Source organism: Lipotes vexillifer, unplaced genomic scaffold (assembly GCF_000442215.2).
Source record: "Lipotes vexillifer unplaced genomic scaffold, Lipotes_vexillifer_v1.1 scaffold916, whole genome shotgun sequence".
In the NCBI taxonomy this organism is placed as follows: Eukaryota; Metazoa; Chordata; class Mammalia; order Artiodactyla; family Lipotidae; genus Lipotes; species Lipotes vexillifer.
In genome coordinates, this window is record NW_006798383.1 from 48,008 (window position 1) to 70,286 (window position 22,279).

At 44.8% G+C, this 22,279-nt stretch overlaps 1 protein-coding gene across 1 annotated transcript in view; it reads left to right on the plus strand.

The window, feature by feature from the left end:
• The first annotated feature begins 2,183 nt into the window (after window positions 1-2,183).
• Window positions 2,184-22,279, plus strand: part of CNNM1 (cyclin and CBS domain divalent metal cation transport mediator 1) — a 50,892-nt gene continuing 30,796 nt past the window's right edge. Inside the window, exons 1-3 of the mRNA XM_007470321.1 lie at window positions 2,184-2,208; window positions 3,187-4,734; window positions 21,132-21,275. Of these exons, the coding sequence (XP_007470383.1) occupies window positions 2,184-2,208; window positions 3,187-4,734; window positions 21,132-21,275 (1,717 nt within the window). The remainder of the gene's footprint in view (window positions 2,209-3,186; window positions 4,735-21,131; window positions 21,276-22,279) is intronic.

The following is a 22,279-nucleotide window of genomic DNA, read 5'->3' on the forward strand; positions in this document are numbered from 1 at the left end:
TTCCCCTACATTTCCAATAAATGCCTCAATGTTCCCTCTCTAGATTAAACCTTCCTTCCGTCTCTTAAGCAGCCCATGAAAGAGGCAACTTGTAGTGCACAAGATCTGGTGTATTTTAAGGCAGTGGCAGGTTTGTTTCACACTCCTGTCAGAAAGTGTGAAAGGCAGCCTATGTGAGCAGCAACCCACTAAGGCCTGTTTAGTCTCAAACTAGGAAGGGGCTATTTCCACTCTGGATGATAAGAGTTTGTTATGAAAAGAAGGTAAATTTTAGCTGGGACCATTTGTATTGAGCTTTATCCTTTGCAAGTCTTTCTCAGTCAATATCTTTGGAGTTCTATGAAAAATAAGATTTCACATATGATTTTTTTAAATTAGAGTTCTCAAAGGTAGTATGCCTAATTATTGTTATTTTTATATTTAAAAAAGTAATACAGGGACTTCCCTGGCGGTCCAGTGGTTAAGACTCTGCACTTCCAAGGCAGGCAGCACAGGTTCCATCCCTGGTCGGGGAACTAAGATCTCACGTGCCACATCCCACATGCAGCGTGGCCAAAAAATAAAAATAAATAAATAAAATAAAATTATTTTAAAAAGTAATACAGACCTGTGGTAAATTTACCCAAGAGAAATGAAAATATATGTTCACACAAAAACCTGCACACAAACATTTATAGCAGCTTTATTCATAATTGCCAAAAACTAGAAATAACTCAAAAATTCTTTAACTGGTAAATGGATAAGCTGTGATATATCCATGTAGTAGAATACTACCCAGCCATAAAAAGGAATGAACTATTGATAAACACAACATGGATGACTGTCAAATGCACATTGCTAACTTAAGTAAGGGAAGCTAGAGACAAAAGTTTGCGTATTGTATTATTCCATTAATACAACATTCTGGAAAAGGAAAGCTGTAGGAGAGAACAAATCAATAGCTGCCAGAGGATGAAATGGGGGGAGAGCTGTGGCCACAAAGAGACAGAAAGAGGGAATATTGGAGAATGATGGCACTATTTTGGACTGTGATAGTTACATGAATATTTGTCAAAACTCATAGAACAGTACGCCAGGAGGTGAATTTTACTATATAAATTTCTTAAATAAATGCATAAAAGTAAAAGTAAAGTAACAGGCCCATGGTAAGTTCAAACAATACAAGGAATTCAGTAAAATGTCTCCCTCCTAGCTCTTTATGGTGATAGAATAGTTCTGCATTTTGATTTCAGCAATGATTATATAAATCTATACATGTAGTAAAATGAGACAAAACTATACACGTACATTATACCAGTGCCAATTTCCTGCTTTTGGCATTGTACAATAGGCCTGCTCCCCAGAGGTGAACACTATTACAAATTTCTTGTGTATCCTCTGCATATTAAATATAATATTTTATATATGTATATATGTACATATACATTTATACTTACATACTTTTAATACAAACAGTAGCATATTATACACACTGTTCTGCACCTTGATATTTTGCAGCTATTACTTTGGAGATATTTCCATATCACAAACACATGCATCCACATCATTATTTTTTTCTGCTGCATAGTATCCCATCGCACAGTGGTATAATAACTTAATTCAACAGTTTCTTATTAATAGATATTTGGATCTTAACAAGGAATTTAACCTAAGAATTTGTAAATTTTTAAAACATGAAAGGTCAGCTGGAGTTGAGACCAAACACAGATTCAGGACTCGTCTCCAGAATATCTTTTGACCAGAAGGGAGAATGCAAGAGGTAGGAGGAGAGGCGAAATGCTGGGAAATTTCCCTGGCCAATGGTGAAGTGGCAGGACCAGATGGGAAATTCTGCCCGGTAGTAGTTCGCTGAGGGGCGCCCTACTGCTGGAATAGGAGGCCGTGCTTCAAGACAAGCCTTCCTGAGGCTGCAACTCTGCCGTACCCAAGTGCGTCGGGGTCACGCACCGTGCAGTGATGCGTGACCATCTCCAGCCTCCAGCCACGCACCGTGCAGTGATGCGTGACCATCTCCAGCCTCCCTGCCCGGGCAGGGTCTGAACCCCCACCGCCTCCAGCTCACGCGCGCAGGGGTGCGTGCACGTGGTGACCTGCCTGGGGCCGGGTTCCCGGCTCCGGCTCCTCCTCCCTCCAGCTCTCGTTAGGCTTTCTGCAGTATCACGTGTAGCCGCGCCGGGTGCAGGATGGCGGCTGCGGCAGCAGCGGTGGGTGTCAGGCTCCGAGACTGCTGCAGCAGGGGCGCTGTGCTCCTGCTCTTCTTTTCCCTGTCCCCTCAGCCCCCGACCGCCGCCGCCTGGCTGCTGGGCCTGCGGCCCGAGGACACCGCTGGAGGCCGCGTGTCCCTGGAGGGGGGCACCCTGCGCGCCGCCGAAGGCACCAGCTTCCTCCTGCGCGTCTATTTCCAGCCCGGGCCCTCGGCGCCCGTGGAGCCTGTGCCCACACCCACCCTTTCCCCAGGGGAGAACGGCACCGGCGACTGGGCTCCACGGCTCGTGTTTATCGAGGAGCCTCCGGGCGGGAGCGGCGCGGCGCCCAGCGCTGTTCCCACGCGCCCCCCGGGGTCGCAGCGCTGCCGCGAGCAGAGCGACTGGGCATCGGACGTGGAGGTCCTGGGGCCCCTGCGCCCCGGAGGCGTGGCGGGCTCAGCTCTAGTCCAGGTGCGGGTGCGGGAACTGCGTAAGGGCGAGGCAGAGCGAGGCGGCACGAGCGGTGGCGGGAAGCTCTTCTCTCTGTGCGCCTGGGACGGGCGCGCCTGGCACCACCACGGCGCCGCCGGCGGCTTCCTGCTGCGCGTACGCCCGCGGCTGTATGGCCCTGGCGGGGACCTGCTGCCCCCCGAGGGGCGCCCTACTGCTGGAATAGGAGGCCGTGCTTCAAGACAAGCCTTCCTGAGGCTGCAACTCTGCCGTACCCAAGTGCGTCGGGGTCACGCACCGTGCAGTGATGCGTGACCATCTCCAGCCTCCAGCCACGCACCGTGCAGTGATGCGTGACCATCTCCAGCCTCCCTGCCCGGGCAGGGTCTGAACCCCCACCGCCTCCAGCTCACGCGCGCAGGGGTGCGTGCACGTGGTGACCTGCCTGGGGCCGGGTTCCCGGCTCCGGCTCCTCCTCCCTCCAGCTCTCGTTAGGCTTTCTGCAGTATCACGTGTAGCCGCGCCGGGTGCAGGATGGCGGCTGCGGCAGCAGCGGTGGGTGTCAGGCTCCGAGACTGCTGCAGCAGGGGCGCTGTGCTCCTGCTCTTCTTTTCCCTGTCCCCTCAGCCCCCGACCGCCGCCGCCTGGCTGCTGGGCCTGCGGCCCGAGGACACCGCTGGAGGCCGCGTGTCCCTGGAGGGGGGCACCCTGCGCGCCGCCGAAGGCACCAGCTTCCTCCTGCGCGTCTATTTCCAGCCCGGGCCCTCGGCGCCCGTGGAGCCTGTGCCCACACCCACCCTTTCCCCAGGGGAGAACGGCACCGGCGACTGGGCTCCACGGCTCGTGTTTATCGAGGAGCCTCCGGGCGGGAGCGGCGCGGCGCCCAGCGCTGTTCCCACGCGCCCCCCGGGGTCGCAGCGCTGCCGCGAGCAGAGCGACTGGGCATCGGACGTGGAGGTCCTGGGGCCCCTGCGCCCCGGAGGCGTGGCGGGCTCAGCTCTAGTCCAGGTGCGGGTGCGGGAACTGCGTAAGGGCGAGGCAGAGCGAGGCGGCACGAGCGGTGGCGGGAAGCTCTTCTCTCTGTGCGCCTGGGACGGGCGCGCCTGGCACCACCACGGCGCCGCCGGCGGCTTCCTGCTGCGCGTACGCCCGCGGCTGTATGGCCCTGGCGGGGACCTGCTGCCCCCCGCGTGGCTGCGGGCGCTCGGAGCGTTCCTGCTGCTCGCCCTGTCTGCCCTGTTTAGCGGCCTGCGCCTGAGCCTGCTCTCGCTGGACCCGGTGGAGTTACGGGTGCTGCGGAACAGCGGCTCGGCCGCCGAGCAGGAGCAAGCGCGCCGAGTGCAGGCCGTGCGCGGCAGGGGCACCCATCTGCTCTGCACCCTGCTCCTGGGCCAAGCCGGAGCCAACGCGGCCCTGGCGGGCTGGCTGTGCGCCTCGCTGCCGCCGGGCGTCGGGGACACCGGGGAAGACTACGGCGACGCGGGGACTCACTTCCCCTGGCTGCCGGCGCTCGTGTGCACCGGCGCCGTGTTCCTGGGCGCAGAGATCTGCCCTTACTCGGTGTGTTCGCGGCACGGGCTGGCCATCGCCTCCCACAGCGTGTGCCTGACCCGGCTCCTGATGGCGGCCGCTTTCCCCGTGTGCTACCCGCTGAGCCGCCTGCTGGACTGGGCGCTGCGCCAGGAGATCAGCACCTTCTACACGCGGGAGAAGCTGCTGGAGACGCTGCGGGCCGCGGATCCTTACAGCGACCTGGTGAAAGAGGAGCTCAACATTATCCAGGGCGCCCTGGAGCTGCGCACCAAGGTGGTGGAAGAGGTGCTGACCCCTCTTGGGGACTGCTTCATGCTGCGCTCCGACGCTGTGCTGGATTTCGCCACTGTCTCCGAGATCCTGCGCAGCGGCTACACTCGCATCCCCGTGTACGAGGGCGACCAGCGGCACAACATTGTGGACATTCTGTTTGTCAAGGACTTGGCCTTCGTGGACCCCGACGACTGCACGCCGCTTCTCACGGTCACCCGCTTCTACAACCGGCCCCTGCACTGCGTCTTCAATGATACCCGGCTGGACACGGTGCTGGAGGAGTTTAAGAAGGGTGAGCATGTGGTCTAATCTCCTCCCTCAACTCCTACCCCCTTAAACAGTATTACCCTCTCATAAACACGTGAGGCTTCAGGTACCCAAAGCAGCTTCTCTCCTATGGTACCAAAAACTCAAGGAAGGCCCTACCTCATGGCTCCCTGGGTCTTTTCATTTCACTTCTCCCTACCTTCCTTGAGGCTGATTGAGTCCCTGCCTCTTCCCGTTTACTTGGCTCACAGGATGCACTGCATTCCTCATTCATTGCATTCCAGTATTTTTTCAGGGCCTACCAGTTGCCGGGTATTGTGCGGATAGGACTCAGGAGATAGCCCTTGGAGGGCACTGCATAGCTCCCCATTGCAGGAGGTACCTCTAAGGGTTCCCATAACAAGCAGTCTTTGCTTACTCTCTGGGTGGGAAGCTCACCATTTCCAATTCCAGGGCAAACTCCATTGCTGGACAGCTCCAGCTGCTGAAAATGTATTTCCTACAAGGAGCAGACATTTATGTCTCCAGAGCTTCTCTGTGGGCCCTAGTTCTGCCCTTTGAATCACATAGAGTAAGCCCCAGACACCTTAGCCATTCTTCCCCCATATTCATCTTTCCATCAACTATGCCTTGGACAAACATCAAGTACCCAGGTTGGAGATTAAAAGTTGACTAAGGCAGTGAGGTCCTTGTAATTCTGGGAACTCTGGTCCCATGAAGTAAGGTAGATCTAGACCTGAGGAAATATTCTGGTAAAGGGAATCACTAAAAGACCTGCATATCCAAATGAATGGGGTTTCCTTCAGAGCGGTCACATCCTCTGCCCTTGACATCATGCCTATAACATGTTTACTCCATTTCTGGGGTTTGCCTTTGGAAACTGTCTTCTGAGGTTGAGAACAATTCACTCCAGAAAAATCAGCCTGAATACTTTAGGGTTGATCCTCTTGACATTACACAGTTTGACTGGTCCCCCTAGTAACCAGAGTTGACCCAGAAGGACCCTTGGTTGTTTTTGAAAATCAAATCTATCTTCCAGAGTCACAGTTGAGAGCATTCAGAAAACTATCTCACAGACCCTGAAAGCAATTCCAGAAATGATTTGAGAACAGTGACATGTTTAGAATAAGTGTAGAACCTCCCAGAATAACTATTTTGAAAGAGGCATTCATCTGTACTTATGAGTTGGCATGTTTATTGAAAACAAAACAAAGCAAAAAATTAATCCCCTGACTTTAGAATCAGGTTTCAAATGTAGCTTCCCTGTGGCTAGCAGGAATCTCATTTGACTATGTGTTTTTGATACATTTCTTTGTTTGTCAAAAATTCAGTCTCATTTCATTATCAGCACAGGTACTCTTTGTATATAAAGACTTTGCATACAGAGAGAAATCTGGGGTCTTCCTCCTGCCACAATATTTTAAGACAAGTGAAATTGTGTTAAATATCAAAAAGTAACCTGAGAAAGGGGAAAAAGTCAAAAAGCTCCTTTCAGCCTCTCAGATTTGGAGAGAGAACAGCCCTATGCTTTGTGTTGATATCATGAGAAGGGGAAAGAAATGTATATATACTGCAGCTGTTTTAGCCCAGTCTGGCTACTGTCTCACCCTCTTCTGTCTGTCTCCCCCCAGTCCTTCCATGACTTATCCCCATTGCATTCAGAGGTTCAACCATACACTTTTAGCATTTTTCTTACATTTTGTGTACCCTACAGAAGGGAGTCTTGGTTCTGGGCATAAAAGCTGTGAAAATCTATGTTAGTTTGCTAGGGTTGCCATAACAAAATACCTTAGACTGAGTGGCTTAAACAACAGAAATTTCTTTTCTCACAGTTCTGGAGGCTGAAAGTCCAAGACCAAGGTGTTGGCTGGTTTGGTTTCTTCTGAAGCCACTCTCCTTGGCTTGCAGATGGTTCTGCCTTCTTGCTGTGTCCTTACATGGTTGCCCCTCAGTGTGTGTGTGCTCAGCCCTGGCGTCTCTCTGTATTTGATTCTCTTCTTATAAGGACACCAGTCAGATTGGATTAAGGCTTACCCTATCAGCCCCTTTTTAATTTAACCACCTCTTATGCGTGATAGCTAAGATAGAGTTCACTGTCACGTGCTGCCAGACAAGATTATTTTTTATTGAGGTATAGTTGATGTACAATATTATATAAGTTTTAGGTGTACAACCTAGTGATTCAGTTTTTAAGGGTTACATTCCATTTATAGTTATTGTAAAATATTGTATATTTCTTGTGTTGTACTATATATCCTTGTAGCTTATTTTATACATAGTAGTTTGTACTTCTTAGTCCCCTACCCCTATTGGGCCCCCTACCCCTTCCCTCTCCCCACTGGTAACCACCAGTTTGTTCTCCATATCTGTGAGTCTGTTTCTTTTTGTTATATTCACTCATTTGTTTCATTTTTTAGATTCCACATATGAGTGATATACAGCATTTGTTTTTCTCTGCCAGACAACATTTTTAATGAAATTCCTGGGAACTCATTCATTCATTCATTTAGTACTTACAGACATCTATATAGTGCTAAGCAACAGGGGAAACAATAAGACTGCCCTGAGAAAATTAACAGTCTACAAGGGTGGACAGTGTTAGAATAAAGGCAGTCTTCTGAAGCAGAAATTATGTCTTACTAACCTCTGTATCTCCAGCACCTTGCACTGTGCCTCCCATGTAGTAGGCTGCTGGAAAAAGTCACTATTGATCAGAAATGAGTCCTGTTGGAGAATTTCTAAATCTGGTCTAAAAAAAGGCACGGTAGGGCTTCCCTGGTGGCGCAGTGGTTGAGAGTCTGCCTGCCAATGCAGGGGACATGGGTTCGTGACCCGGTCCGGGAAGATCTCACATGCTGCGGAGTGGCTGGGCCCGTGAGCCATGGCCGCTGGGCCTGCGCGTCCGGAGCCTGTGCTCTGCAACGGGAGAGACCACAACAGTGAGAGGCCCGCGTACCGCCAAAAAAAAAAAAAAGAAGAAGAAGGCACAGTAATGTTCTGTCAGTAAGTGGTTAGTTTGCAATTAGGTAGATCCCTAAAGAGAAGCAGGCCATTACACCACCCCCAAGAGATTTCCATGCCCCTGTAGAGCCTGGCTCTTTCCTCAAAGTGTGGTCCACGAGCCAGCAGCATGGGCCTCACTTGGGACCTTTTTAGAAATGCATATTTTCATGCCTCACTCTAAATCCACTGAATAAAAATCTACATTTTAGCAAGCCCTCAAGTGACTCATGTGTACATTAAATTTTCAGAAGCATTGTCTTCAGAGAACCTTATTAACAATGATTCGTAGATTAACTTAGAATAGAATAAATACAAGGTATAATTATCAAGGTAGGTGTTCTCTGGCTCCAAGCCATATAATACAGTTGTCATTTTCTATAAGAGTTACGTTTGCATCATAGGTTAGGAGAGGAAAGCTGAGTTGAATTACTTTTCTTTACCTTTAAAAATAACGTTTTAAGCAAGTCGTAATAGCCCTTCCATTTCCCTCACTTCCTTGCACTTCAAGTAACCCCCTTAGGAGGTAGGAGAGGAAAATAGTAATTTTAATAGGAACAACGGTTACCATTAATTGAGCAACAGCCCTGCCAGGCCCAATGCCAAGCCCTTGACATACTCAGAACAACCCTCCTGGGGAGGTATTATTACCTCCATTTTACAGATGAAGAAACTAACGCTCAGATTGATTACATGACTTGCTCAACTTTCCACAGCTAATAACTGACTGAACTGTGATTTGAACCAGATCACAGGACCCCAAAGTCTGTTTTTATTCCGTCTCCCATCCCCAAACTCCTGCCACCCAAACAGTTCAAAGCTGTCCTTTCACCTCTGACTTGCTGCCCATGACTTGCTACCCTTGAGTTTCTGCAGGTTGGAAATGTAGCTTTTTATAATTACAATAATTGCTAACATGCATATTGCATTTTACAAAACATTTCTACCTACCTCTCTTATTCTTAAAACAACTCTGCAGGTATAGGTGAGGACCATAAGAACATAAGAAGCGTTACCTGTACTGCCTAAGATCATCACTCACCTGGTCTATTCCAAGGCCCAGATTCAAGTCCCAGTCTTGTGATTCCAAAGCTCTTATCCATATGGGATTTTATATATATATATTTCTTATGAGCTCCAGGTCTTTAGAAGTAGGGGAAAAGGAAAGCAAGCATGCTAGCTTTACAAAAAGGAACAATATTTCTCCCCACCGGACTGTGAGTTCCTTGAGGGCAGAGAATGAATCTTACTTACTTTGTATACTCAGGACAAACACAGTGACCTTGATGGCTAGAGGATGAATAAATATTTATTGAACAAGTGATCTTAAATAGCTAATTTCAGTTGTATTTCTATGTTTGAGTGAGGTGAACCTTAAGTACAGGATAATTAGTGTTGTTCCATTGACCATAATCAATCTTCCTCTTCCCAGTTTATCTACCCCAATTAGTGGCACACCTGTGCCCCCAGTCTACCAAGGGAGAAACCTCTCCTTCACTCCCCACCCTCATCCTACTAATCACTGTCTTAGTCTTTTCCGGCTGCCACAACAAAATATCAGACTGAATGGCTTAAACAACAGAAATTTATTTTCTCACTGTTCTGGAGGCTAGAAGTCCAAGATCAAGATTCCAGCTGATTTGGTTTCTGATGAGACTCTCTTACTGGCTTGCAGACAGCTAGCTACCTTCTCACTGTGTCCTCACGTGGCCTTTCCTTAGTGCACAAGCACAGAGAGAGAAACAGCTCCGGTCTCTCTTGTTCTTATAAAACTACCAATCCTTTTGGATTAGGGCCCCACCCTTGTTATCTCATTTAATCTTAGAGGGCCACTGGGGGTTAGGGCTTCAACATATCAATTTGGAGAGGGGAAGGGACACAAATATTCAGTCCGTAATAATCTCCAAAGTCGGCCAAATATTTGGAACAAAGTCTGCAAAAAATTTGCCAATATTGCATATTTCTTGTACCGATACATAACTTAGTCTGCTATTTCTTTTTTTTTTTTTTTTTTTTTTTTTTTTTTTTTTTTTTTTTCCCTGAGCTATTGCTATAGGCAAGGTTTTCTGAGAAAACTTATAGATAATAGAACTAAATTTTACTTAAAATATGCTCACTCAATACTTGCTAATTAATAATGAATGCTTTTTTTTTTTTTTTTTTTTTTTTTTTTTTTAGTCTGCTATTTCTTCCACCTAGGTTATTCATTAATTTTATTCAGCAAATCGTTACTATACACCTATTGTGTAGGCACAGTGGAGAACACCACCAATAGGGCCCCTGTCTGAATGGAGCTTTCATTCTAATACAGGAGACAGAAATTAAACAAATGAGATAGAAATTAAGAGCATAAGCTTTGGTACCAGACTGCTCTGGTTGCATCCTGGCCTTGGGCAAGTTATTTAACTCTTTGCTTCATTAGCTGTAAAATAAGGGTAATAATAGTATTTATTCATAGGGTTGTTTGAAATATTAAGACAATATTGCATAATACTGCTTATTTAGTAACTGTCATATAATAAATGCTAAATAAATGTTAGCTTTCATTATTAAATATAAACACAAATCTGTTACATACTCATTTGTGCAAATGCCTCCTGAGAAGTTCTACTTCCTCTGGTTATTTTCACCCTCAAATCCATCCTCTCCAGTGCCAATGAATAATCCCTGGTGTCATCATCCCCTGCTTCAAACACTTCTGCCTGCAGGATAAAGTCTAAGCTGTGCGGTCGTGACCTGCTCCCCGCCCTCCCCTGCAGATTCATCACTCATCACTACCACAGCTTTAAGCTTCAGCAACACCGAACTCCGTAGCCACACTGTGTTATTTCTTGCCTTTGTCCCTTTACTCATGCTGTCCTCTTTGTCAGGAATATACATTACCCGACTAATCCCTAGTCTAGCCCCTCCTTTAACATCAGCACAGGGGCCACCTCCTCTGCGAAACTTCTCCTATAAACCCCAGTTTGGCCAACTCAATTGTTCAATATCTCTATTATTGAACTAACAGGCTGTATTATTAGTATGTGATGGAAAGTGCTGCCCATCCATATGATGAGCACCTGGAGGACAGAGGCTGTCTTATCTACCTTTGTAGCTGTAGCCTGTAACGATGGATATAACACAGTAAGTTTTCAATAAATCTTTATTGAATGACTGAATGAATGACTGGAAGGGGTTAAACTTTAATATAATGGAAGGGATCTGCAGAGCTCTAGTAAATGAATCATTCATTATCTCCAGCCCAATCATTTTGGACCATGCAGAAGGACAAAGTCAAATTTTAAATGTTAGAAGAAAAGTGTTATGTATTATCTTTCTTTACTTCTTTAGGAAATAATTATTTAGCCCTTTTCAAAGCCCTTTTCAAAGCACTGTGCTAAGAGTTGGGTGTATGAGATACAGTCCCTGCTCCCAAAGAGCCTTCAGCCTAATGGGAGAATAGCTTTCCCCTTTATAAAGAAGGCAGGCTGGACTCACCTTTCCCCCCAACTTCCAACAATGTTACATTTCGCAAGTCATAGCTCAGCATATAAGGATGTGGATAAGACAGACTGGTACCTAAATCATTAAAGCAAACATGCAATAATAGAAATACTAACATGCAATGAGAACATGGAGAAGAGAAATTATGATAGGGTTATTTTGCTTTTATAAAATTTATACTAAAATTTATAAATTTCTATATTTATTCATTATAGAAAATTGAAAAATATAGAACAAAGTATGAAAATCACCTGAAGATAATCATCCCACTGTCCTGAAATAATGACTTTTAATACTCTGTCATGTTAAAAATATATTGCATGCAATAACAACCTTAATCAAATTCTTAAACAGAAAAAAAAAAAAGAAAAACCCTATGGTCTTGCCTTCTTCCACAAATCAAATATCCCATTCTAATCCTCAGAGGGATTTGTTTTTTTTAAGATGTTTTGGATGTGGACCACTTTTTCAGTCAGTGTTTTGCTTTATCACTGCAAATTCCGGTGTGAGCTATTTTAGCAGAAAGTCATCCCACTGCTTAATTCTATAAAAAGCTGCCAAAACATTAGTGCTCCATTCTTTGTCTTCTACAAAAGAAAATAAAAAGTTATTTCACTCAAAGTTATATTTCACTGGTATAATTAGATGTAATATGCTTTAAAATGTGTTAAACATTGCTAAATAATAATAATTAGTAAAATTTAGAATGAGATGTTTACCTTCTAAACAATAATTAGAATAAACAGTAAGCAAAGCACAGTCCATCATGCTCCCCTACAGGGAGGAAGAACAAAAGGAAACAAGGAAAAGTGAAAAACAATAAATTATACAAGGTTCTAACATTGCTGGTTTATATTTCTTTCTTTACAATTTTTCATTATGATTTTTATAATATTGTTATGCAATATTTGGTTTTTTCTTAGCCTGGCAATAGAAATACCAGGTAACAAGAGAATCTGAGCTGGAAGGGGCACTGAGAAACCTGAGCGAGAATCTAATTCACACTTTTTTTTTTTTACATTTAGTTATCCTTTCCAGGACATAACAGCCTTTGTTATCAGGCTCTCTTTTTATCTAATCTAAATCCCACAGACTGCAGTCAAATTCCATTTCCTCTTTTTATCATGCTTTGTGAGTCCTCTTTTATTTGGAGAATATAGTAGTTCACCTCAATTCCATTTTTTAACAACCAAATACATTTGGTTGTATTTCTGGCTCCCTTAAAGCATTTGGTGTCTCAGGGCAGGGGGCCTGTTGATTTTCCTAGTACTCTCTTAAACTGGTTTACCTCTAGGCTCATGTTTAGCCACCCCTGGACCTTCAATAACAACTCTCAATCCTCTATTTTCTGTTGTCTGTTCCTTTCCAAACTGAGATTCTTCTCAATTCCTCCTTCCCTCCCCTCCCTCCTTTCCTTCCTTCCATGTGACGTTATCTTGTGTGAGACCTCCAGCCCTGCTGGTGCTTACAGTCAAGTAGAGAGATATACACGAATCAATAAACAGTTACAAGTGAAGACAGGTGATTTGAATAAAAAGTATAGGGAACTATGAGAGCTTATAATAGGGGGACCTGACCTGGTATTATAGGTTAGGATAAACTCCCCCCTCTCCCCTCAGAGATATTTGTGCTGAATCCTAAAGTGTGGAAAGGAGTTCGCCAGAGCTTTCCAGGAGAAGGGAACAGACATCCAAAGGCTCTGAGGAAAGAGGGCCCTGTGCGTGCCATGCAGGGTTCCTAGGCCATTTAACACCCATTAGGGAAAGCGCCACCTCTGCCACCAACCTTCCCTCTGCCAACATTATCTGAATGCTGGGCTACCAGGGCTCTGGGAGATGGACATGGATATAAATATCCAGGAGCTGAAAAAAGGGATGAAAATGATACAAAGCAGCCTGGGGTACAAGGAAGGGCATCCAGACAACATCTGTGGGCGAGGGGGCAAGGGAGAAATAATTCCCTGGAAGGACCTGGGAAAATTTCTCTGAGGAAGTAACTGAAGAGGGGCTCTGCTAAGCAGTTAGGAAGGGAAAGGGCATTCTAGCTGAGGCGGGAACTTGAGCTAGAAAAATAAAGGCAGACAGAGAACCAAGACAACATTCAAAAGCCGGTAAAACCGTGATTATAATGTTGCTTTTCTTCCAGCTAAATGGGGAGCTAGGCAGATTGAGGCGTTTGTCAAACACAATTTACATTCCGTCCAAGTGCCGAAACTGTATATTTTAACTATTTTTGGTGATGATATTTCTAAAATGTTTTATACCCATTCCTGCCTTCCTTAACAAAGGATCCTAAATATAACAGTCTTTTCTTGATGACGCATGATCATGGTCATGAGAGTGTAGTTATTTTATGCTGTATTATAAAGCAGTTCTCCGTCTACTTTTACATTTTTCTCTGTCCTCTGGCTGTCAGCTTCTAGTTCTCTTTGAGTCGGCCTCAAGCAAATCCCTGCCCTCACCTCACTCATCACAAAACCACTCTGTGTCAATTCTATTTAACTGAGAAACCAAGTAAATACATATGTTGGGAATTGTGTGCCTGGTGTACAATAGGCTTCAATAAATATTTGTTGAATAAATTGATTATTAGGCTTTGACTGGGAGCCTCAGGTATGGGGTTGATATATAGACCTGGGATAGTTCCTTCTGGGACCAGATTCAAGACCATGCAAAGTCAGACCTCCAGATAATGGGTCGTTACTCTGCTATTTTTGCAGTGTTGCTTAGCAAGCCAAACTGCCAACCAGCTTAGAGTCTAGTGACTAACAACTATTTTTTCATGCCCTGGTGATGCTGGTTACCATGGTGTTCTGGGTGACATGCCTGGCTTTTTTTATAATTGCCTTTTAGTGGCTCAAGAAATTTTTGGTGATAAATGCATTGATTACTCTATTTCTGATGAAGTAGAGCAGGATTACTACAAAGTACAGCCTTTTTTTTAAACTAGAGAAAGGGACTGTTTTGTTTTTCCAAATTTAGGTGATTGCTACAGGACTGGTAGGATAATGTTTTTTGTGCTTCTCTTCCTGATTTCAGAGAAAGTGATTTGATTTGATTGTATAAATTTTTTTTTAAAGTCTAGCATGTGTCAAGGTAATTTTTCTCATTTTATTCTTAAAATTAAAATACAAACATTAGGAGTTCAAGCTCCTTTGTAAACTCAAGAGGCTGTAACTATTGGCACTGTTAAAATTCTGGTATGTCATACATCATCACAAAGAAACGTCCTATTAAGTCAAACTGTTTTTGTAGCCCGGGACTGTTTAGCCTTATAAAAGCATAGAATTTTAGAACCAGAAAAAAGCACACTGGAGATCACCTGATCCCATCCTTTAATTTTAAGGCAGAGAAAACTGAGGCCCAGAAAAGACAAATTATAAAATAGCGATGATAATCCCTTATAGTTGCAAAGCATTTACCTCTGCAAAGATCTTTCCAAACAGTAACTCATTTTGTGCTCACCATGCATGTGAAGTCAGTAGAATTTATCCCCATTTTGTACAAGGCACATGAAATCTGGAGACACAAGTGTCCTGCTCAATGTTAGTGACTGAGGCAGAACAGGAAGCCACATTGGTCACTTGCTGTCTCAGACTGTGGAGCCACAGACAGAGATAGTCTGGGCCCAGTTCATCTGTTTACTAGCTGTGTGACTGGGGCAGGTCACTCTACCACTCTGAATGAGGCTTACCTTCCTTCTTCTTAAAATGGCAATATTGACCCTACATTGTAAGCTTAACGCAAAGGCTAAAGATAATGCTTGTACAGCATTTAAGACATTCCACCATTTGCCTCTCTCCTCACTGATCTAGTTAAATGAATTCTGTCTAGTTAGTTGTTTTGTATAACAAGTGCTTTCTCTTGATTCAGCCCATGTAGAAGTCATTGTATATAATAAGAAAATAAAAGTGAGAGCTGTTTACTTTGGATAGGGCCCAGGAGACCAAAATTGATTGTGGAAATTTCCTTATATTTCTTTTATCCTGTCATTAGTTCGGTTTCCTCCTGTATCACTCTGCCCTTCCTCAGACATCCCAGGCAAATAAAAAAAAACCTAACCTACAAACAAATATCACAGCCAGATCAATGAAACCCCTTAAAGCTGCAAGCAGTCCACAAAATGAAATATCAGGCTGGGACGTGGGAAGGGTTGAGCTGGAAGGCAGACGTATTGTGCCGGGAAGTGGGGGGACAGTGACTCCTCCTTTCCCCTTCACAGTCTAAAGCCCTCCTCTGCCTTTGTGAGGTGCTGGGCATTAGTTCTGCATACTTTCAGCCATTTACAAAATAAGTTCCCATTTCTCTTAACACATTTGGGACAGGAAACCTGAGATCTGGCCTGAAATGTGGAGTCAGCAAGGTGTACTGGGAGAAGCACAGGCTATGGAGGCAGACGGACCTGAGTTGTTTCCTGGCTTTATGGTGTACTAATTCTCGGCCTTGAGCGAGTCACTTATTTTTCTGAGTGTCATTTTCCTCATCTTCATATTAGTAATAACAATCCCCATTTTGCAAAGAGATGGTGAAGACCAGAGGTGACATATGACCCCAGTTTACAGTAGGTATGGTAATCACCACCATGGCAAAAACTGGAAAATCGAGTGGATGTTGACCTGTGCTCTCAGGAGTCAGCTTGGTTTAGATCAGATACAGTCTGGAGAACATTGGAGTAGCTGTAGGCGGTCTTCACCTGGAATGAGAACCTTCAAAATAGCGGGTTTTCAGGCCACCTCAGGTGTCTGCCTTCCTTCAGATAGGGCCCCCAGAGCCACATCTCTCTCTTTTCCCAGAGACTAGCCAAGTTTGGCCATAGCCCCTGGGCTGGCTCAGAACTAATAGATCTGCTGGACAACAAAGGCCTTTCCATGTATCCTCCTCATATCTGAGATTGGTTTGTGGCCTGAGAATGACACCATCTGCCAAAGCTTAGCCAATGATGATTGTTAAGCAGAGGATCCTGGTTATGTTTAGCCTGAACCTGGAGAGAGTAAAATCGGCCCCACGGGCAGCCTCCTAGGCCAGTTCTGTGCCTAAAAGGCCTGAGGTTAAAATATCCAGTCTTGTTTAGTTCGTCTCAGAGATTTCCACAAATCCTAGCTGGGTAGGTCCTCTTCAGTTCCCTGAGTTCACATTTTGACTCCACCATTTATTGGCTGAGTATCCTTGGACCAGTTATTTTCTGAATGGGGAAAAAGCATTCAGAAATATTTTCAAAAGCATTCAAAATACTCTATATTTTGATAGAGTAGTGGGAAAGAAGGCAAAGTATATACCCTAAACCATGGAGGCCTCTAATGGTAGGAAAAAGAGTTCAGAAATGACCCTCCGTGGTTATTGGTCTGTGTTATTGAGATGGGGAATAACTTCATAAGTGCAATGTTTGGGAGCAGTCAATCTGGTTTTAGTGGATAGTATGCCTTAGAACAGAAAAAAAAAACAAAAGGAGGACTGGTTAGGATATTAGTGCAGTCATCCAGGATACAATGAGGGCATGGAAATTAAGAACTATACACCCAAAATTGGAAGGAGGGAAATATGAGACTTCATTACCTTCTGAAACTCCTTCTCAGTCTCCTTTACTGTTCCTCCTATGTCATACTCACTGATATATCATCAGCACTTGGAACAGGACCTACCCAAGAAACATGCATAAGACAGCAGTTCTTATTTTCTCTCAATAGATTCTGGAGAAAGCTGGGGACCTGGCCAAACATTTCTAATTCACAAAAAGAGGGCTTCTCACAATTCTCAGGAACATCTGCTCACAATCTCCATGACTCTCCTGTACCCTGTATGGAACCTCTTAACAAATTGTTAAGTTCTATATAAATGTTAATGATCATCATTGTCAGCCTAAATTATTTCACAGACATCCCACTTTTCTAGTAAGTTGGAAGGAAACTGAAATCAATAGACTAGTAGTTGTGAGAAGGAACTTGAAAAATTCTGCTGGTCTGTAGAGGGACAGCCCAGCAGAAAAGGCCACAGTTCCCATTCACAGAACCTCATAGAAGGGCAGAAGAGGGGATTAGCCAAGATTTAAGCCACTCCCTCAAGTATGCCATTAGGAAGTAAACACAACACTCATCCGTGGGAGGAGAAATAATGTATATTAGAAACCAGCTTTTGCCCAGAAAAAGGTGAAAACACTTGGGAAATTTGAGCCCCCACTGCCCCAGTTTTAAATACTTGTGAGTCATCCCTCAGGGTTGATAAGATCTCTGATAAAGCCGTGAACCTACTATGCCCCAGGCCCACAGCTCCCCAACACTTCTGGGGCCCTGGAAGAGAAGGAGTACCAGGAGGTAGGTCTCTTAAAGGCCAGCCTTTTTGAGGGAAAGACCTCGGGTATGTGTGTCATGGGAACAGCTGGTTTTCTTGTCCCGGTGTCAGCTCAGAACAGGGTTATGTGATTGCTGATTCCTGTTCCAGTCTGTCCCCAAGAAACAATGACTTCCTTCATTTGTTTGTAGATCTCTACAGGCATTTGAGGGAATCATAAAGGCTGATTGTGAATCTAAAATGTTTCTAAACAGATTACATAAGTACATTGTCTTGAATATTACAATTAGGACTTAAAATCTCTACTGCCTGGTGATCACATAGCTTGTCCTCAAATTGACCTTATAAGGTGTACACAAATGGTGGATTTTCACATGGAAGTTATGGCACTCTTTGTGAAACAACATAAGATTTTAATTTATTTAATCCCATTATATGAACTAATCTCTTAGTGGCAGGAAGTATGGCTATATTATATATATTCTGGGCTCCACATAACAAAAATTATCCAATTATAGAAAATAATTTTGGATGAATTGGGAGATTGGGATTGACATATATACACTAATATGTATAAAATAGATAACTAATGAGAACCTGCTGTACAGCACAGGGAACTCCACTTTGCTGTACAGTAGAAACTAACACAACATTGTAAAACAACGATACCCCAATAAAAAAAAAAGAAAATAATTTTAAGAAATCACTTTTCCAGTTTTTTCCGTTATGGTAGTCATTTATTTTGTCATCTGCTAGCACATATTAGCAGAAAAGTGAGAACAGGTGCCAGATGTTTAAGAACAGGTGTTGAAAAAAACAACTTTAAATTGAGCACATACTAACAGTTAACATAATCTAATTTAAGCTACAAAACACTTCAGTCCAATTGGGCAGGATGTAGTTGTTTCAAAGGATAATTTTAGAACCATTGATAAATGTTAATTTAAACACATTGTTTTTTTGTTTTTGTTTTTTTGCGGTATGTGGGCCTCTCACTGTTGTGGCCTCTCCCGTTGCGGAGCACAGTCTCCAGAGGCACAGGCTCAGCGGCCATGGCTCACGGGCCCGGCTGCTCTGCGGCATGTGGGATTTTCCCGGAACGGGGCACGAACCCCTGTCCCGTGCATCGGCAGACGGACTCTCAACCACTGCGCCACCAGGGAAGCCCCTGTATTTTATTTTTAAAAAAGGTTTTAGTGTCTGGGTTTAGTACCATCTATTCCATCAACTATGGATTTTTATTCAGTCTTACTTCAGTTCCTCAGGCACTTATTGGCTGCCTGTTATATGGAGAGAACCCTGTCTCAGGGTATGAGCCTTTGTCCTGAAGAAGTTTATGATCTGAGGAGGAAACGTGGTTCAGTAGAGGACACACACATTGCAAGATACGAGAAGCGGCAAATTGTGATAAATGTGCTAATGGGGTTATCAAGGGCTTAGAAACACAGGCAAGGAGAGGTTGATTCAGATACAAAATGGGGCAAATCTGGGAGGGCTTTCTTGAAGAGCTGGCACCTGAGCTGGAACTCGAAGGGTCAGTGGAGACAGAGTAGGAGAAGGAAACAGTGTGAGTGAGGACTTGGAGAGTGGTCGTAGAGGAAGTTGAGGAGCTGGAGGTAATCTGATGCACCTGGAGTCCAGGATGATTAGAGGATGCAGCAGGGCACGCAGTCAGAAAGACGGGGAAGAGCTACATTTTACAGTCTTGATAATAGCGAACTAAGGAGGCTAGATTTGATCTTGTGCACACTAGGGAGCCTTGGCGGGTGTTTGAGCAGGGCAGTGGCCTGATCAGATCAGTTTGGGAGTAAGTTGAGAGATGGGTTGAAGGTAGAGAGGAAATTAGAGACCATTCTTGAGTGATATGGATACCATCTTTCCCATTATTAAAAATCCCACTAAGTAGCTATCTTGTGATTTGAGGTATTTGATGCAGAAATTCATTTGTTTAAATGTTAATGGTTAATTATGCCTCTGACAAACTGACTACTCCTCTTATCTGATATTTTTAGCAATGGCCAAGCAAAAGTTTATAAAGGGTAGTAATGACAAGACATGAACTTCCTTTTTTTTTTTTTTTTGGCAAGAATAACATCTGAGTCAGTACCCTAGATATTCTCCTAATGTAAGGAGATGTTCTCTTAGCCAAGGAAAAGAACCACCCAGATTGACATTTTAGAAACAGATCCAGGAAATGCATCTATCAGCAAATGAAAACAAATCAAGGTGAAGCAGGACTGTTAGGTAAGACTCAGTCGCTAGGTTAGGACCGAACCCGGTTACCTGGGTTCACAATCCAGCTCTGCCACTTACAGGCTGTGTAACTTTAGGCTTATTACTTAACCAATCTGTGCCTCAGTTCTTTCACTTGTAAAATAGGGATAATAATGGTACTTGTCTCAGGGGTTGTTAAGAGGATTAAATGAACTGATACATGTAAAGTGCTCCGAATAGTACTTGGCTCGTAGTTAGAGCTCAATAAATGTTAACTATTATTCAGTGGTTGGACAACTCAATAAATGTTAACTATTATTCAGTGGTTGGGCAGTCAGTTAACTAACTGCCTGTGACACATCATGGTTTACACAGCGTTTTCACACATCCGCTAGGTCATCTGAGCTCCACAATTACCTTATGGATATTGGTTGTCCTAGTTACCACCGCTGCTGACAAGCCACCCCAAAACTTGGAAGCATAAAACAACAATCATTTTATTATGCTCACAGATTCCCGAGTCAGGAATTCAGACAAGGTACAGTGGGAGTTGCTTATCTCTGCTTCTCTGTGACTGTGCCCCCAGCTGGAGACGTCTTGGATGGCTGGGGAGGACACCAGCGGTGGGGCTGGATCCACTGCCAAGATGGCTTCTTCTCTAACCTGTCTGGCACTTTGGTGGGATGGCGGAAAGGCCAGGCTCAGCTGGGACTGTCACCTTAGCACCTACATGTGACCTCTGCACCATGGTGGCCTCACGATAATTGTCAGACTTCTTAGAGTGTTTCTACAGCAGAAGATACATGCCTTTTATGACGCAGCTTCAGAAGCCTCATAGCAGACACTTCCCTGTTCTCTTGGTTGAAGCAGTCACAAGCCTGCCCAGACTCAAGGGAAGGGATTAGACCACACCTCTCAGTAGAAGGCATATCAAAGAATTTGGGGGCCGTGTCTGAAAATCACCATACTGGTATTATCCCCTAATTCTAGATGAGAAGATTGAGGCTCAGTACAGGTTTAATGATTTATCCAGGATCAGTTGCACAGATAGTTACTGGGATAGTAGGGGGTGAGGGCAGGGAAGTTTGCTGGAGGAAAAAGGCTTCTAACCTAATTCTTCTGACTCCAAATTCTTGTTCTCTCAATTAGATTATTCATTGTCCTTCAGCTTAGATATACTTGCTAACATAGGAAAGTTACAGAAAAAAACATTTAAATGACATTGTATATATTAGGTAACTTTCTTAAGAAGAGACAGTGATGTAAAAGTATAAAGTTTGCATTTATAAGAACTTGTACACAAACTTCATATTTTAAAGAGGTCCTGGGATGGGTTGAGTCCCAAGACTGGTCAGAGGTAAACTTAGTATAATTTTCTCACAAGGAAAGTTCTCTGAAAGTGTCCCAGTTGCTTAACTGTGACTTCCTTCATCTCTAGGAAAGTCTCACCTGGCCATTGTCCAGCGGGTGAATAATGAGGGAGAAGGGGACCCCTTCTATGAGGTGATGGGCATTGTCACACTGGAGGACATCATAGAGGAGATCATCAAGTCGGAGATCCTGGATGAAACTGACCTCTACAGTAAGTGCACAGCCTTGGCTCTTGTCCAAGGCCATCATATTTTTCTCTGAGATTCTCAGAGCTGGCTCAGTTTGGTGAACAGTGTAAAAGGGGGTCAGGACAAGCCCCAGGCACTGCTGTGTGTCAGCCCCCTCCTGCCAGGAGCTGGCACGGCAAGGTGCCCTGACTTGAACCATCCCTGAGTCACTGAGACTGTGCTAGCTAAACGTTTATCCAGAGGGAACCTTCAGGAACACAGCCAAGACTATGAAAAGGAGGCCTCCTGGCCTTTGGATGGAAAAGGAACCAAAGGAAATAAAGTGCCCCTCGGATGACCACTCTGCCCTTGTTTCTGTCCCCTGTGCTGTTCCTGGTTTGTCTCTTCCTCCACCTAGACACAGACCCCAGCGCCCCCTCGGGTTCCACTCAGGATCCACTCATTCAAAACATCCGGGAGCCGTAGAGACTCATGAGACTCTGCCCGCCACAACCTGAGCTAAACCTGAAGTCGCCCTCTTAGTCACTCTTGTCCCTCTTGTGTTTTCAGCCCTGCCGCCTGGTTTCTCCCTCTCCCCGCTTCCCACCCCTGGCTCTGGTCCCTGCTCCCTCCTTTCTGGCCTCCTCCCCTCCCCTCCCCACTCCCCCTCAGGAACAACACGGACTCCTTTTTGCAGATAGTGACTGCTTTCGGTTACTGAGCCTTATCACAGCTTTGCTTGCAAACATTACAAAGGCCTGCTTTCCTCAGGGAGGGGAGTGTTATCTAAATCCATGGGAGTCCCTAGGTCAGGAAGTGTTTCCTCCTCCCGAATGAATTTCATCACCTGGGACAGCAGTCCCTTTTCCTCCCCTCAGATAGCCAATTCTGGACCCCTATCCTTAGTTTGCTAGAGGCAGCTGTTCAGAGATTAGCTCCCTGTAGAAAAGGTTTTGAGACTCTAAGGCAGTGAGTGGTACATAAAGAGTGCTTCGCTTTGGGGTGAGACCTAAAAGGTGGGTCAAGCCTTAACGAAACATAGCAGGAA